Source organism: Salvelinus alpinus, chromosome 36 (genome assembly GCF_045679555.1).
Source record: "Salvelinus alpinus chromosome 36, SLU_Salpinus.1, whole genome shotgun sequence".
NCBI classification, from domain to species: Eukaryota; Metazoa; Chordata; class Actinopteri; order Salmoniformes; family Salmonidae; genus Salvelinus; species Salvelinus alpinus.
The window spans coordinates 19,746,922-19,766,219 of NC_092121.1; the positions used below are offsets into that span (position 1 = coordinate 19,746,922).

A 19,298-nucleotide genomic window follows, 5' to 3' on the forward strand; every position below is an offset into this window, starting at 1 on the left:
CATTAAGAATCTTCTAGCCATTTGCTGCTAACAGCTGAGAACTGCTAGCTAACTGGCAAGCACAAAAACAGTCAACAACTTCGACAGTACAGAACCCTCCCCCCAAAAAAGAATAATTTAAAAAATATATTAATAAATTTAAAAACTGGTGAAAATGCAGTCAAAGGAGAATAATTATTGTCAAGGAAAAGGTTTTTTTGAGAGAGAGAGAGAGAGAGAGAGAGAGAGAGAGAGAGAGAGAGAGAGAGGCATACTATGATAAAAGAAATGTGACTGTGTGTGAATGATAACATATTTGTGAAGGAAATTAAGAAAATGATTACAATTCTGGAAGTAAATACTGGAATTAAACTATTAACTATGCAAAATAGCAAAAGCTGTGTGCAATTACAGAAATAGACACGTGACTCAAATAGAAGCCTCTCTCTAATACGTTTTACGGTATTTTAAAATATATAGGTCCATTGTCTTTTCTACTTACTTTATATGTGGCTTTAGTCATTTAAGTTTACACTGAAAGGGTTTTTCCAACCAGATAATTATTCTTTTTATTTACACTATTTGGACCGAAAAAGCACTTATGCGGCCCCCCCAGACAACAGAAAGAGGAAAAAACAGTTATGAGCTGAACATAACAGTATGACAGTTGAAGGGAGGACAGTAGCAGGTGACCCATCTGTGGTTTGTGACTACTATGATTTCCCATTGTAGTCAATTCAATTGCAGTAATTCCGTTACCGATTCTCCAGTAATTCAATTACCAATTTGGTAACAGAATTATGAGTTTTAATCACTTAATAATTAATAAACTTGATATCAGTTAAAAAACTATAACTAACTGGTAGGTCTACCTTTACCTATTACTTCTGTGAACTTTCATTATCCTCACTCCTCATTAGGGACAGAAATGTGAAAATATCTGTAAGATAATGTGTGTTTTTTATAACGGAATTACAAGGCACAAGGCAATGTTTCTTAAACTTACTGGAGGCAAATAATTTCGACCAAACCTAAATATAAGTGCTGATATTAGTTGGCAGGGGTCTTTACTTCAATATGGATGCATTTCTAATACCTTGTCAGACTTTTCCTGCTAGATGTTGTCTAAGACCATTTTTCCATCTGTTTGACCACAAATCAAAGTCTTTGCTTATTCCTCATTTTTCGGATGGAAAATAATTGGAAAATGTATATATGCCTTAATTTCTCAAAAATATAGACTCTTAGTTTTGTTTTGACATGCTCCTATGAACTTAACATGTTGGTGCTCATGGCTCCTATTAGATGGAAATGCCCTACAGCAACTGGGTAAAGAGCAACATCACTTTTTCCTTCAGCTAATCGTTTGATTGGGTTTCTTTTATTGGAAGCTGCATCTGTCAACGTCATAATACTGCCATGTTCCCATGTAATGACTTCATCATGTATTCCATTAGGGCTAAAAACATTGAGTGAAAATGCATCAGTGAATTTGTAAACAGAGGCACATGCACACAAACGCATACTGTTCAACATGACCATGCAAGAGGACTAAAAACACAGAGACAAACTCACACGCACGGTTACACACACAGGCCCAGAGCGAGTGGACTGCTTAAAATATTCCTGACGCAGTGGCATGCTGCAGCATGCTGGCCCTCTCACTGTCTCACTCAACAGCTTTCCCTGCCAGCTGAACAGAAACACAAGCCCACTTACACAAACATACTGTATGCCCAAGAAAACACACACGCACGCACACGCGCACTTCACCACGCATCCTCCCCTCTTCTGGGACACCTTCCATCCCAAAATGGTTGAAGCAAGGAGAAGAAAGAGCGGGAAAGCGAGTGGAGATAAGCAGGAAAGAAGTGGACCTTTGAACTCGCTCTGAGGTTAATGCTATCCCTACCCTAAACCCTATCCTTAATCTAAACCTAACCATAACCCTTACCTAACCCTAACCCTTTTACATGTAAACTTCAATGGGGTAGGGACGTCCCAAGGATCCCAGATAGCAAGGACTTTCTCTGATCACTCCGGGAGAAATAGGCCTTCCTCTCAGGCGAGCTACCTCACGTCTTCTTACCCTCCTACAAACAGACACACACACACTCAGTCCCACACACACACACACACACACACACACACACACACACACACACACACACACACACACACACACACACACACACACACACACACACACACACACACACACACACACAGTACAACACACAACCAGTAATCGTCTCTGTGGTGTCTACCGGTCACTGTCTCTCAGGGAGAGCTTAAAAACTTCTTCGGGCTAGGGGCAGTATTCGGAAGTTTGGATGAATGAGGTGCCCAAAGTAAACTGCCTGTTACTCAGGCCCAGAAGTTAGGATATGCATATTTGTAGTATTGGATAGAAAACACTCTAAAGTTTCCAAAACTGTTAAAATAATGTCTGTGGGTATAACAGAATTGAAATGGCAGTCGAAACCCCAAGGACAATCCATCCAGAATTGTCTTTTTTTCAGCTCACCCCTGATTACTTTGGCTCTCAATGGGAATATAAAAGGAATACCTCCCAGATTGCAGTTCCTAGGGCTTCCACTAGATGTCACCTGTCTTTATAAAGAGTTTCAGGCTTGTTTTTTGAAAAATGAGCTAGAATTTGTAGTTTTAGTAAGTGGCTCCCATTTTGGCTGTAGTGTTTGTTGCGCGTACTTCGTTATTTATCTCCGGTAATGGTCTCCGGTATTCCCCGTCTTAAATTGTATCGCTTATTTACATATTAGGGTACCTGAGGATTGATTAGGAATGTTGTTTGATATGTTTGGAAGATGTTTATTGGTAATTTACGGGATTCATTTGTATCCATTTTGAACGAGGGAAACCGGTGGATTGCTGAGTCAAGCGCGCCAATGAAACAGACTTTTTTGGGATATAAAGAAGGACTTTATTGAACAAAAGGACCATTTGTTATGTAGCTGGGAACCTTGTGATTGCAACCAGATGAAGATCTTCAAAGGTAAGTGATTTATTTTATCGCCTTTTCTGACTTTCGTGACGCCTCTGCTTGGTTGGAAATGTATGTAATGCTTTTGTGTTTCCTGGGCGCTGTCCTCAGATAATCGCATGGTGTGCTTTCGCCGTAAAGCCTTTTTGAAATCTGATGAAGCGGCTGGATTAATAAGATGAATGTATGACACTTGTATTTTCATGAATTTGAATTTGAATTTCGCGCTCTGCAATTTCACCGGATGTTGTCGAGGTGATGATCCGTAAGATGTTTTAAGTGCTATTTAAAAACATTTGACCCAGCTTAGTCGAGGCAGCTAAATCCATGCTCTAATTTTGCTATTGATTTGGGTCTAATTTCATCTATGAATCTTTATCCTGAGCAAATATGAATGACTGTGTGGTCACTGTAATTGATGGTTTTCACAAACCACTCAAGACTTCAGATCACCTTCCAATTACTTTTAAGGGCCCAAATAACTGTGCTGACAGAGTGAGGACCACCTGTGCTGGAGAGAGAGACAGGCAGCCGTACAGGAGGCAGGCAAGCTTGTCTCAGCCTGCCCACAGGTACATCAATGACTGACCCTTCACCTCTGACCCTGCCTATGCTGCTGGACGCTGTGTCTCTAGCATAGCATGGCCTCAGAACATGGATTCTGTTCAGACCTGAGCTCCTCTTTTGAAAGCTCAATAATGCGTGCAGGAGGAATGCACACAGACAGATTGAGACATCCGTATGCTTGAGAGACATACTGACACAGTAGAAAAATGCTCTCTCTGTGAAACATCAATCATCCCACTTAGACATATTTTTGATCTGGGGTACAGTATTACCTGGTCACACACACACACGGTCACACACATAGGTATTTAAGTCAAAGCCAAAGTGAAAGCCTTCATTATGAAGTGATCCTGGTTTTAGGCTCTGATTAACAGTCATTCATAATGACATACCACCGTGTTAATAACAGTCATTCATAATGCCATACCACCGTGTTAATAACAGTCATTCATAATGCCATACCGCCGTGTTAATAACAGTCATTCATAATGCCATACCAACGTGTTAATAACAGTCATTCATAACGCTATACCACCGTGTTAATAACAGTCATTCATAATGCCATACCATCGTGTTAATAACAGTCATTCATAATGCCATACCACCGTGTTAATAACAGTCATTCATAACGCCATACCACCGTGTTAATAACAGTCATTCATAATGCCATACCACCGTGTTAATAACAGTCATTCATAATGCCATACCATCGTGTTAATAACAGTCATTCATAACGCCATACCACCGTGTTAATAACAGTCATTCATAATGCCATACCACCGTGTTAATAACAGTCATTCATAACGCCATACCACCGTGTTAATAACAGTCATTCATAATGCCATACCATCGTGTTAATAACAGTCATTCATAACGCCATACCACCGTGTTAATAACAGTCATTCATAATGCCATACCACCGTGTTAATAACAGTCATTCATAACGCCATACCACCGTGTTAATAACAGTCATTCATAACGCCATACCACCGTGTTAATAACAGTCATTCATAATGCCATACCACCGTGTTAATAACAGTCATTCATAACGCCATACCACCGTGTTAATAACAGTCATTCATAATGCCATACCATCGTGTTAATAACAGTCATTCATAACGCCATACCACCGTGTTAATAACAGTCATTCATAACGCCATACCACCGTGTTAATAACAGTCATTCATAATGCCATACCACCGTGTTAATAACAGTCATTCATAACGCCATACCACCGTGTTAATAACAGTCATTCATAATGCCATACCACCGTGTTAATAACAGTCATTCATAACGCCATACCACCGTGTTAATAACAGTCATTCATAATGCCATACCATCGTGTTAATAACAGTCATTCATAACGCCATACCACCGTGTTAATAACAGTCATTCATAATGCCATACCACCGTGTTAATAACAGTCATTCATAATGCCATACCACCGTGTTAACGTGTTTACTTCACTGCAGTAAACACTTAGAAGGAAAGTACTGTCTGAGACAGAAGGGACCACACTGAGCAAAGGCCATTAGAATGGATGCCTTGGGGGAATTCCAGAGTGACGGTAATAAATGAGTCCCTTGACGGGGCAGATAACGAGGGGTCAACAGCCTGAGGAATCTGCTATTGACATTTAGGGAAATTAGGTTGGAACTCCCTGAGACAAGGCATACTGTTGGAGACAGAGACAACTAGAGACACGACATACTGTTGGAGTTGAGACAGAGACAACTAGAGACACGACATACTGTTGGAGTTGAGACAGAGACAACTAGAGACATGACATACTGTTGGAGAGGAGACAGAGACAACTAGAGACACGACATACTGTTGGAGACAGAGACAACTAGAGACATGACATACTGTTGGAGAGGAGACAACTAGAGACACGACATACTGTTGGAGGGGAGACAGAGACAACTAGAGACACGACATACTGTTGGAGGGGAGACAGAGACAACTAGAGACATGACATACTGTTGGAGGGGAGACAACTAGAGACACGACATACTGTTGGAGAGGAGACAGAGACAACTAGAGACACGACATACTGTTGGAGAGGAGACAGAGACAACTAGAGACACGACATACTGTTGGAGAGGAGACAGAGACAACTAGAGACACGACATACTGTTGGGAGGAGGAGACAACTAGAGACACGACATACTGTTGGAGGGGAGACAGAGACAACTAGAGACACGACATACTGTTGGAGAGGAGACAGAGACAACTAGAGACACGACATACTGTTGGAGGGGAGACAGAGACAACTAGAGACATGACATACTGTTGGAGAGGAGACAGAGACAACTAGAGACATGACATACTGTTGGGAGAGGAGACAACTAGAGACACGACATACTGTTGGAGTTGAGACAGAGACAACTAGAGACACGACATACTGTTGGAGAGGAGACAGAGACAACTAGAGACACGACATACTGTTGGAGAGGAGACAGAGACAACTAGAGACACGACATACTGTTGGAGTTGAGACAGAGACAACTAGAGACACGACATACTGTTGGAGAGGAGACAGAGACAACTAGAGACACGACATACTGTTGGAGAGGAGACAGAGACAACTAGAGACACGACATACTGTTGGAGTTGAGACAGAGACAACTAGAGACATGACATACTGTTGGAGAGGAGACAGAGACAACTAGAGACACGACATACTGTTGGAGTTGAGACAGAGACAACTAGAGACACGACATACTGTTGGAGTTGAGACAGAGACAACTAGAGACACGACATACTGTTGGAGAGGAGACAGAGACAACTAGAGACACGACATACTGTTGGAGAGGAGACAGAGACAACTAGAGACACGACATACTGTTGGAGTTGAGACAGAGACAACTACAGACACGACATACTGTTGGAGTTGAGACAGAGACAACTAGAGACACGACATACTGTTGGAGTTGAGACAGAGACAACTAGAGACACGACATACTGTTGGAGTTGAGACAGAGACAACTAGAGACAAAGCATACTGTTGGAGAGGAGACAGAGACAACTAGAGACACGACATACTGTTGGAGTTGAGACAGAGACAACTAGAGACACGACATACTGTTGGAGAGGAGACAGAGACAACTAGAGACATGACATACTGTTGGAGAGGAGACAGAGACAACTAGAGACATGACATACTGTTGGAGAGGAGACAGAGACAACTAGAGACACGACATACTGTTGGAGAGGAGACAGAGACAACTAGAGACACGACATACTGTTGGAGTTGAGACAGAGACAACTAGAGACATGACATACTGTTGGAGAGGAGACCGAGACAACTAGAGACACGACATACTGTTGGAGTTGAGACAGAGACAACTAGAGACACGACATACTGTTGGAGAGGAGACAGAGACAACTAGAGACACGACATACTGTTGGAGAGGAGACAGAGACAACTAGAGACACGACATACTGTTGGAGAGGAGACAGAGACAACTAGAGACACGACATACTGTTGGAGTTGAGACAGAGACAACTAGAGACACAACATACTGTTGGAGAGGAGACAGAGACAACTAGAGACACGACATACTGTTGGAGTTGAGACAGAGACAACTAGAGACACGACATACTGTTGGAGAGGAGACAGAGACAACTAGAGACATGACATACTGTTGGAGTTGAGACAGAGACAACTAGAGACATGACATACTGTTGGAGAGGAGACAGAGACAACTAGAGACACGACATACTGTTGGAGGGGAGACAGAGACAACTAGAGACACGACATACTGTTGGAGAGGAGACAGAGACAACTAGAGACACGACATATTGTTGGAGAGGAGACGAGACAACTAGAGACACGACATACTGTTGGAGGGGAGACAGAGACAACTAGAGACACGACATACTGTTGGAGAGGAGACAGAGACAACTAGAGACACGACATACTGTTGGAGAGGAGACAGAGACAACTAGAGACACGACATACTGTTGGAGAGGAGACAGAGACAACTAGAGACACGACATATTGTTGGAGAGGAGACAGAGACAACTAGAGACACGACATACTGTTGGAGGGGAGACAGAGACAACTAGAGACACGACATACTGTTGGAGGGGAGACAGAGACAACTAGAGACACGACATACTGTTGGAGTTGAGACAGAGACAACTAGAGACACGACATACTGTTGGAGTTGAGACAGAGACAACTAGAGACACGACATACTGTTGGAGTTGAGACAGAGACAACTAGAGACACGACATACTGTTGGAGTTGAGACAGAGACAACTAGAGACACGACATACTGTTGGAGTTGAGACAGAGACAACTAGAGACATGACATACTGTTGGAGAGGAGACAGAGACAACTAGAGACACGACATACTGTTGGAGAGGAGACAGAGACAACTAGAGACACGACATACTGTTGGAGGGGAGACAGAGACAACTAGAGACACGACATACTGTTGGAGAGGAGACAGAGACAACTAGAGACATGACATACTGTTGGAGGGGAGACAGAGACAACTAGAGACACGACATACTGTTGGAGTTGAGACAGAGACAACTAGAGACACGACATACTGTTGGAGGGGAGACAGAGACAACTAGAGACACGACATACTGTTGGAGAGGAGACAGAGACAACTAGAGACACGACATACTGTTGGAGTTGAGACAGAGACAACTAGAGACACGACATACTGTTGGAGTTGAGACAGAGACAACTAGAGACACGACATACTGTTGGAGTTGAGACAGAGACAACTAGAGACACGACATACTGTTGGAGTTGAGACAGAGACAACTAGAGACACGACATACTGTTGGAGAGGAGACAGAGACAACTAGAGACACGACATACTGTTGGAGTTGAGACAGAGACAACTAGAGACACGACATACTGTTGGAGTTGAGACAGAGACAACTAGAGACACGACATACTGTTGGAGTTGAGACAGAGACAACTAGAGACACGACATACTGTTGGAGTTGAGACAGAGACAACTAGAGACATGACATACTGTTGGAGTTGAGACAGAGACAACTAGAGACACGACATACTGTTGGAGTTGAGACAGAGACAACTAGAGACACGACATACTGTTGGAGTTGAGACAGAGACAACTAGAGACACGACATACTGTTGGAGTTGAGACAGAGACAACTAGAGACACGACATACTGTTGGAGTTGAGACAGAGACAACTAGAGACATGACATACTGTTGGAGAGGAGACAGACAACTAGAGACACGACATACTGTTGGAGAGGAGACAGAGACAACTAGAGACACGACATACTGTTGGAGTTGAGACAGAGACAACTAGAGACACAAGCATACTGTTGGAGTTGAGACAGAGACAACTAGAGACACGACATACTGTTGGAGTTGAGACAGAGACAACTAGAGACACGACATACTGTTGGAGAGGAGACAGAGACAACTAGAGACACGACATACTGTTTGAGGGGAGACAGAGACAACTAGAGACACGACATACTGTTGGAGAGGAGACAGAGACAACTAGAGACACGACATACTGTTGGAGTTGAGACAGAGACAACTAGAGACACGACATACTGTTGGAGTTGAGACAGAGACAACTAGAGACACGACATACTGTTGGAGTTGAGACAGAGACAACTAGAGACACGACATACTGTTGGAGTTGAGACAGAGACAACTAGAGACACGACATACTGTTGGAGTTGAGACAGAGACAACTAGAGACATGACATACTGTTGGAGAGGAGACAGAGACAACTAGAGACACGACATACTGTTGGAGAGGAGACAGAGACAACTAGAGACATGACATACTGTTGGAGGGGAGACAGAGACAACTAGAGACACGACATACTGTTGGAGAGGAGACAGAGACAACTAGAGACATGACATACTGTTGGAGGGGAGACAGAGACAACTAGAGACACGACATACTGTTGGAGTTGAGACAGAGACAACTAGAGACACGACATACTGTTGGAGGGGAGACAGAGACAACTAGAGACACGACATACTGTTGGAGAGGAGACAGAGACAACTAGAGACACGACATACTGTTGGAGTTGAGACAGAGACAACTAGAGACACGACATACTGTTGGAGTTGAGACAGAGACAACTAGAGACACGACATACTGTTGGAGTTGAGACAGAGACAACTAGAGACACGACATACTGTTGGAGTTGAGACAGAGACAACTAGAGACACGACATACTGTTGGAGTTGAGACAGAGACAACTAGAGACACGACATACTGTTGGAGTTGAGACAGAGACAACTAGAGACATGACATACTGTTGGAGTTGAGACAGAGACAACTAGAGACACGACATACTGTTGGAGTTGAGACAGAGACAACTAGAGACACGACATACTGTTGGAGTTGAGACAGAGACAACTAGAGACACGACATACTGTTGGAGTTGAGACAGAGACAACTAGAGACACGACATACTGTTGGAGTTGAGACAGAGACAACTAGAGACACGACATACTGTTGGAGTTGAGACAGAGACAACTAGAGACATGACATACTGTTGGAGAGGAGACAACTAGAGACACGACATACTGTTGGAGAGGAGACAGAGACAACTAGAGACACGACATACTGTTGGAGTTGAGACAGAGACAACTAGAGACAAAGCATACTGTTGGAGTTGAGACAGAGACAACTAGAGACACGACATACTGTTGGAGTTGAGACAGAGACAACTAGAGACACGACATACTGTTGGAGAGGAGACAGAGACAACTAGAGACACGACATACTGTTTGAGAGGAGACAGAGACAACTAGAGACACGACATACTGTTGGAGAGGAGACAGAGACAACTAGAGACACGACATACTGTTGGAGTTGAGACAGAGACAACTAGAGACACGACATACTGTTGGAGAGGAGACAGAGACAACTAGAGACACGACATACTGTTGGAGTTGAGACAGAGACAACTAGAGACACGACATACTGTTGGAGAGGAGACAGAGACAACTAGAGACATGACATACTGTTGGAGTTGAGACAGAGACAACTAGAGACATGACATACTGTTGGAGAGGAGACAGAGACAACTAGAGACACGACATACTGTTGGAGGGGAGACAGAGACAACTAGAGACACGACATACTGTTGGAGAGGAGACAGAGACAACTAGAGACACGACATATTGTTGGAGAGGAGACAGACAACTAGAGACACGACATACTGTTGGAGGGGAGACAGAGACAACTAGAGACACGACATACTGTTGGAGAGGAGACAGAGACAACTAGAGACACGACATACTGTTGGAGAGGAGACAGAGACAACTAGAGACACGACATACTGTTGGAGTTGAGACAGAGACAACTAGAGACACGACATATTGTTGGAGAGGAGACAGACAACTAGAGACACGACATACTGTTGGAGGGGAGACAGAGACAACTAGAGACACGACATACTGTTGGAGAGGAGACAGAGACAACTAGAGACACGACATACTGTTGGAGAGGAGACAGAGACAACTAAAGACACGACATACTGTTGGAGTTGAGACAGAGACAACTAGAGACACGACATACTGTTGGAGTTGAGACAGAGACAACTAGAGACACGACATACTGTTGGAGTTGAGACAGAGACAACTAGAGACACGACATACTGTTGGAGTTGAGACAGACACAACTAGAGACACGACATACTGTTGGAGTTGAGACAGAGACAACTAGAGACACGACATACTGTTGGAGTTGAGACAGAGACAACTAGAGACACGACATACTGTTGGAGTTGAGACAGAGACAACTAGAGACACGACATACTGTTGGAGTTGAGACAGAGACAACTAGAGACATGACATACTGTTGGAGTTGAGACAGAGACAACTAGAGACACGACATACTGTTGGAGAGGAGACAGAGACAACTAGAGACATGACATACTGTTGGAGGGGAGACAGAGACAACTAGAGACACGACATACTGTTGGAGAGGAGACAGAGACAACTAGAGACATGACATACTGTTGGAGGGGAGACAGAGACAACTAGAGACACGACATACTGTTGGAGTTGAGACAGAGACAACTAGAGACACGACATACTGTTGGAGGGGAGACAGAGACAACTAGAGACACGACATACTGTTGGAGAGGAGACAGAGACAACTAGAGACATGACATACTGTTGGAGGGGAGACAGAGACAACTAGAGACACGACATACTGTTGGAGTTGAGACAGAGACAACTAGAGACACGACATACTGTTGGAGGGGAGACAGAGACAACTAGAGACACGACATACTGTTGGAGAGGAGACAGAGACAACTAGAGACACGACATACTGTTGGAGTTGAGACAGAGACAACTAGAGACACGACATACTGTTGGAGTTGAGACAGAGACAACTAGAGACACGACATACTGTTGGAGTTGAGACAGAGACAACTAGAGACACGACATACTGTTGGAGTTGAGACAGAGACAACTAGAGACACGACATACTGTTGGAGTTGAGACAGACACAACTAGAGACACGACATACTGTTGGAGTTGAGACAGAGACAACTAGAGACACGACATACTGTTGGAGTTGAGACAGAGACAACTAGAGACACGACATACTGTTGGAGTTGAGACAGAGACAACTAGAGACACGACATACTGTTGGAGTTGAGACAGAGACAACTAGAGACATGACATACTGTTGGAGTTGAGACAGAGACAACTAGAGACACGACATACTGTTGGAGTTGAGACAGAGACAACTAGAGACACGACATACTGTTGGAGTTGAGACAGAGACAACTAGAGACACGACATACTGTTGGAGTTGAGACAGAGACAACTAGAGACACGACATACTGTTGGAGTTGAGACAGAGACAACTAGAGACACAACATACTGTTGGAGTTGAGACAGAGACAACTAGAGACATGACATACTGTTGGAGAGGAGACAACTAGAGACACGACATACTGTTGGAGAGGAGACAGAGACAACTAGAGACACGACATACTGTTGGAGTTGAGACAGAGACAACTAGAGACAAAGGATACTGTTGGAGTTGAGACAGAGACAACTAGAGACACGACATACTGTTGGAGTTGAGACAGAGACAACTAGAGACACGACATACTGTTGGAGTTGAGACAGAGACAACTAGAGACAAAGCATACTGTTAATTCACAATATAGCTGATGATAGTGACGCCAATCATATCTATCAAGAAAGAACCAAAAATAAATTTTTATTTTTATTTATTTAATTTAACCTTTATTTAACTAGGCAAGTCATTTAAGAACAAATTCTTATTTACAATGACGGCCTACTAAAAGTCAAAATACCTCCTGCAGGGACGGGGGCTGGGATTTTTTAAATAAATAAATAAAAATAAATAACATATGAATATAGGACAAATATTACGACAAGAGAGACAACACAACACTACATAAAGAGAGACCTAAGACAACAACATAGCAAGGCAGCAACACAACATGACAACAATATGGTTGCAACACAACATGGTAGCAGCACAAAACATGGTAGAACCATTAATGGGCACAGACAACAGCACAAAGGGCAAGAAGGTAGAGACAACAATACATCACACAAAGCAGCCACAACTGTCAGTAAGAGTGTCCATGATTGAGTCTTTGAATGAAGAGATTGAGATAAAACTGTCCAGTTTGAGTGTTTGTTGCAGCTTGTTCCAGCCGCTAGCTGCAGTGAACTGAAAAGAGGAGCGACACAGGGATGTGTGTGCTTTGGGGATTTTTAACAGAATGTGACTGGCAGAACGGGTGTTGTATGTGGAGAATGAGGGCTGCAGTAGATATCTCAGATAGGGGGGAGTGAGACCTAAGAGGGTTTTATAAATAAGCATCAACCAGTGGGTCTTGCGACGGGTATACAGAGATGAACAGTTTACAGAGGAGTATAGAGTGCAGTGATGTGTCCTATAAGGAGCATTGGTGGCAAATCTGATGGCCGAATGGTAAAGGACATCTAGCTGCTCGAGAGCACCCTTACCTGCCTCCGTAATCTAGTATGGGTAGGATGGTCATCTGAATCAGGGTTAGTTTGGCAGCTGGGGTGAAAGAGGAGCAATTACGATAGAGGAAACCAAGATTTAACTTTAGCCTAGATTTAACTTTAGCCTGCAGATTTGATATGTGCTGAGAGAAGGACAGTGTACCGTCTAGCCATACTCCCAAGTACTCGTATGAGGTGACTACCTCAAGCGCTAAACCCTCAGAGGTAGTAATAATACCTGTGGGAAGAGTAGCATTCTTCTTACCAAACCACATGACCTTTGTTTTGGAGGTGTTCAGAACAAGGTTAAGGGTAGAGAAAGCTTGTTGGGACACTAAGAAAGCTTTGTTGTGGAGCATTTAACACAAAATCCGGGGAGGGGTCAGATGAGTATAAGACTGTATCATCTGCATATAAATGAATGAGAGAACTTCCTACTGCCTACTTCCTACTAAATTAACAAGGCTGATGCCAGAAGAGGATGATGCCAGAGGTGATGGTGGTGAATGGGGGAAGATGATGATGCCAGAGGTGATGGTGGTGAATGGGGGAAGACGATGATACCAGAGGTGATGGTGGTGAATGGGAGGAGATGATGATACCAGAGGTGATGGTGGTGAATGGGGGAAGACGATGATACCAGAGGTGATGGTGGTGAATGGGGGGAGATGATGATACCAGAGGTGATGGTGGTGAATGGGGGAAGATGATGATACCAGAGGTGATGGTGGTGAATGGGGGAAGATGATGATACCAGAGGTGATGGTAGTGAATGGGGGAAGATGATGATACCAGAGATGATGGTAGTGAATGGGGGAAGATGATGATACCAGAGATGATGGTAGTGAATGGGGGAAGATGATGATACCAGAGGTGATGGTGGTGACTGGGGGAAGATGATGATACCAGAGGTGATGGTGGTGAATGGGGGAAGATGATGATACCAGAGGTGATGGTGGTGAATGGGGGAAGATGATGATACCAGAGGTGATGGTAGTGAATGGGGGAAGATGATGATACCAGAGGTGATGGTAGTGAATGGGGGAAGATGATGATACCAGAGGTGATGGTAGTGAATGGGGGAAGATGATGATACCAGAGGTGATGGTGGTGACTGGGGGAAGATGATGATACCAGAGGTGATGGTGGTGACTGGGGGAAGATGATGATACCAGAGGTGATGGTGGTGAATGGGGGAAGATGATGATACCAGAGATGATGGTAGTGAATGGGGGAAGATGATGATACCAGAGATGATGGTGGTGAATGGGGGAAGATGATGATACCAGAGGTGATGGTGGTGAATGGGGGAAGATGATGATACCAGAGGTGATGGTGGTGAATGGGGGAAGATGATGATGCCAGAGGTGATGGTGGTGAATGGGGGAAGATGATGATACCAGAGGTGATGGTGGTGAATGGGGGAAAATGATGATACCAGAGGTGATGGTGGTGAATGGGGGAAGATGATGATACCAGAGATGATGGTAGTGAATTGTGGAAGATGATGGCAAGCATGCCATGCTGCGCTTTGTCTTGAGAGACTTTAAAAAGACACTTTCTAAATCTCTCACTTCCTCTCACTCATGTTCTTTCAAGCATGCAACCCGGTGATTGAGTCAATCCTAGTGTTGCAATGCAACCAGCAGCCAGGGATAAGGAAAGTCAACACCAGCCCACGTGTTCTCATTAGGCTGAGCTAAGAACTGAAAAAGTATATTTCCTTCCCATCTTCTGACTCTGGGCCAGTCAGTCTCTGTCTGGCACTTACCAGCCACTTCCTAAGCACTTAGGTGAGTGTCAAGCATGCTAGTGTAACGGATGTGAAATGGCTAGCTAGTTAGCGGGTACGCGCTAATAGCATTTCAATCGGTTACGTCACTTGCTCTGAGACCTGAAGTAGGGTTTCCCCTTGCTCTGCAAGGGCCGCGGCTTTTGTGGAGCGATGGGTAACGACGCTTCGTGGGTGTCAGTTGTTGATGTGTGCAGAGGGTCCCTGGTTCGCGCCCGTGTCGGGGCGAGGGGACGGTCTAAAGTTATACTGTTACATTGGTGCCGTGACCCGGATCACTGGTTGCTGCGGAAAAGGAGGAGGTTGAAAGGGGGGTGAGTGTAACGGATGTGAAATGGCTAGCTAGTTAGCGGGTACGCGCTAATAGCATTTCAATCGGTTACGTCACTTGCTCTGAGACCTGAAGTAGGGTTTCCCCTTGCTCTGCAAGGGGCGCGGCTTTTGTGGAGCGATGGGTAACGACGCTTCGTGGGTGTCAGTTGTTGATGTGTGCAGAGGGTCCCTGGTTCGCGCCCGTGTCGGGGCGAGGGGACGGTCTAAAGTTATACTGTTACACTACCTAGCAGAAGAGGAGGCAATAGCATACCTGCAGGCAAGGAGGAATAACAGGCTGTACAGTGAGAGTGAACCTGTCTGTCAGTGTCTGTCTGGGAAGCAGCAGGCAGCTCGTAACCGCCAACGGTGCGCTGGCAGACCTGTCTGTCTGCCTGGACGGGTTCCACCTTATAGTCCTGTTTGTGTCATGTTAACGACTTCAAAACAAACCACTCTTCCCTGCTTTCACATAGTGCCAGCACCAGAGAGGCTGATCGACACCCCCACCCCATTTCATTTCAGGGGTGTAGTTAGGCACACAATTGTGTTTCACTCATGTTAGTTGAGGAGTAACCAATGATAACTACCACAAAGTAGCAACCCAATAGTCCCTCTGTGTTGGTGCGTTGTGATTGTCATATTGCCTCATGTTCCACATTATGGCTTAACACTGCTAACCCTATCAGCATTCATACTGTTAGGCCATTATCCAATGCTTTATTGAATTATATAATAGCCTCCTAATTTGGCAGAATATCTTTGTTGCACACATTAGATATTGTTGCCAAGTGCCTCAACCCGTCCATGGAGTTGAGTGCAGACTAGAGTTCCTTAAATTAACCTCTGACTCGCGATATGTCGATACTTAAAAAATAATAAAAAATCTTAAACCCTTATCATGTACCTATGTTTGTCCTCTGTTGTTGCGTGCCTTTCTTTGTTTGCTGAAATCCATAATATTTTTTATTTAACGTTAATCAAATACAACCACTGACTGTTTCCTCATTGCTTGGTTCTCTAAGATGGAAACTCAGTCGCGAATGCCAATTGAATCTCAACAAGGAAAACATCGGTGGTTGTATTTGATTAACGTTTTATTTTAAAAAAAAATATGGATTTCAGCAAAGAAATGCACGCAACAAAGGACAAGCATAGGTAGGCCTACAAGGTAAGTATCGAGGAGGTTCAATTCAAAAGCTCTAGAATGTGCTCAACTCAGTGGAGTTTAGATACTTGGCAAGGGATAATGCTGTAGTGAAGCAAGGCAAACAATGAACAAATGTAATTTTGGCATTAGAACACAAGCAGGAAAGTGGTAGCAACATGTTTTATTCTAATGTTCTTTTCTTGAGAACCCCATGGATGGTTGTCATGGGAACTCAAGAATTCCCGGGACAACTCTCCTGCCAGCTTTTCTTCAGTGCTTAAGTGCTGAATTGGCTTTTGAAAGGACTTATTCTTGTATTGTGACCTGTTGAACTGCTAGACCTGTTGCACTTTGTCGTTGGTTCTTCTCATTAATTACTTGTGCTAATAAATGTAATGCGTTTAATTAAATGGTCGTCTATCATCACTTGGACAAAATGTGAGAGTGAGCCTCCTAGATTTATGTGCAATAATTGCCCATCCTGTGGCATGCATACTATTAATTATATTCATGTTTATGATATTGACCTCTGCATATTTCCTCGGAAATAAGATGGAAATACTGAGACAGGCTAAGAATTTAATGAATGCAAAGCAGACAATCATGTCATGCTGCTACGTTGAGATTCAGTCAAATAAAAAGGGTGAAATAATATGCAACGGGGGTTCACCATAATTCTTACCTACAAACAGACAGAAAACATCCAAGGCGACCAGCATCTTTCTCTTGGTACAGAGTGAACTGTCTGCAGGTTCTGCAAGGATGTGATTCTTCCCAGCGCCGTTTTCCTTCATCGCCTCCCCGGCTCCCCCGTTGTCGGCTAAACGCTGCTGAAGCTCAGCGTCCCGAGGAAGAGTACTAGTGTGTGTCGAGTTGAACTTTTGCATATTGTCTCGTTTAAAATACAACGTTGATGTTGTCTTGTTGCTGTTTACTGACAGTAACGTTAAGTATCCCAAAGGTGAACATTCAGTCCGTCCAACGTTGAAAAATACAAATTAATGATGGCTGACTAACTTTAGCTAGCTAGCTGTTATTGAAAACCATGTCCAACAACCACAAAAGTTAAACTTGACACCTATCAAACCGTTAGCAACAAGCTTATCTGTGAAATGTAAGACAAGTTCGACGACAGCGTAAAGAAGAGTAAAGATAAACTGAAAGAGAAGTGTTCTTGCTAGTCAAGCAAAGCTGGCAGTTCACTGAGGTGTTGCGAGCTAAAGCGCTCACTGTCCCACTGTATCGTGTTCTGTTCAAAGTCTTCAACTACTGTAGCTGGCTAGCCACGTTACATCACGATACGTTACCCTAAAACCAACAAAATCAATATTTTAAAAGAATAACTTGCAAAACACGCATTGCTCAATTAGTCTGTCAACTTTCAAACTTGCCCATATGTCATTCATTCAACTATTCCAAATGCCCTCTCCATGTGTTGGACTATTTTCTGTTCAGTCCTCCTGTTCCCTCGCATTTTGTCCCTCCCCAAAACTAGGCAGACCCCCAGCAGTTTGTTTTGCAAAATGTTTATATCTCCTTTGCTCCAGTCGCACCCTCTGACAACCCACCCTCACTTGTTAGTTAAATACAGTAGTTAACCAAATAGCTACCCGGACTATCTGCATTGACAATTTTTTCACTAACTGACTCAACTCATACACTGCTGCAACTGTTTACTATCTGTCACTTTATGTACAGTACATATCTACCTCAATTACCTTGCACAAGTACCCTGCTCATCGACTCGGTACTGGTATCCCTTGTATATTGCCAAATTATCGTTACTCATTGCATATCTATTATTATGTGTTTTACTTTTCTATTATTTCTCTATTTTCTTTCTCTCTGCATTGTAGGGAAGGGCCTGTAAGTAATAATTTCACTGTTAGTGCACACCTGTTGTTTACGAAGCATGTGACGAATAAAATTTGATTATCTTACTTTTTTGTTTTACACTAATATCTTTGTTTGTTTTATTTGTTAACATCTATGTTATGCTAGAATCAATACTATATTTGAGAGAGAATTAAGAGTATAGAGAAATATATAAAAGTTTATTTAATTGCATTCATTTTTATTTCAGTGTGCTTTCATGAACTGTGGTATGTGTATTAAATTAAGTTAGTAATTAAATATAATTGTATTTGGCACATGCTTCTTAGACAGCAGGTATAGACTAACAGGGAAATGCTTACTTAAGGGTCCTTTTCCAACAACGCGGAGTTAAAGATAAAATAGAAAAAGTGACACGAGGAATAAATACACAGTGAATAACAAATAAAAATAACATGGCTATATATAGGGAGTAGAACATAACATGGCTATATACAGGGAGTAGAACATAACGTGGCTATATACAGGGAGTAGAATATAATGTGGCTATATACAGGGAGTAGAAAATAATGTGGCTATATACAGGGAGTAGAACATAATGTGGCTATATACAGGGAGTAGAACATAACACAGCTATATACAGGGAGTAGAACATAAC

General features: G+C 43.3%; 1 protein-coding gene across 1 annotated transcript in view; it reads right to left on the reverse strand.

Moving 5' to 3' along the window:
* Positions 1 to 18,383, reverse strand: part of LOC139565503 (phospholipid phosphatase 3-like) — a 38,177-nt gene extending 19,794 nt beyond the window's left edge. Inside the window, exon 1 of the mRNA XM_071385904.1 lies at positions 17,490 to 18,383. Coding sequence (XP_071242005.1) covers positions 17,490 to 17,694 — 205 coding nt within the window. The 5' untranslated portion in view covers positions 17,695 to 18,383. The remainder of the gene's footprint in view (positions 1 to 17,489) is intronic.
* Between the last annotated feature and the right edge of the window lie 915 nt (positions 18,384 to 19,298).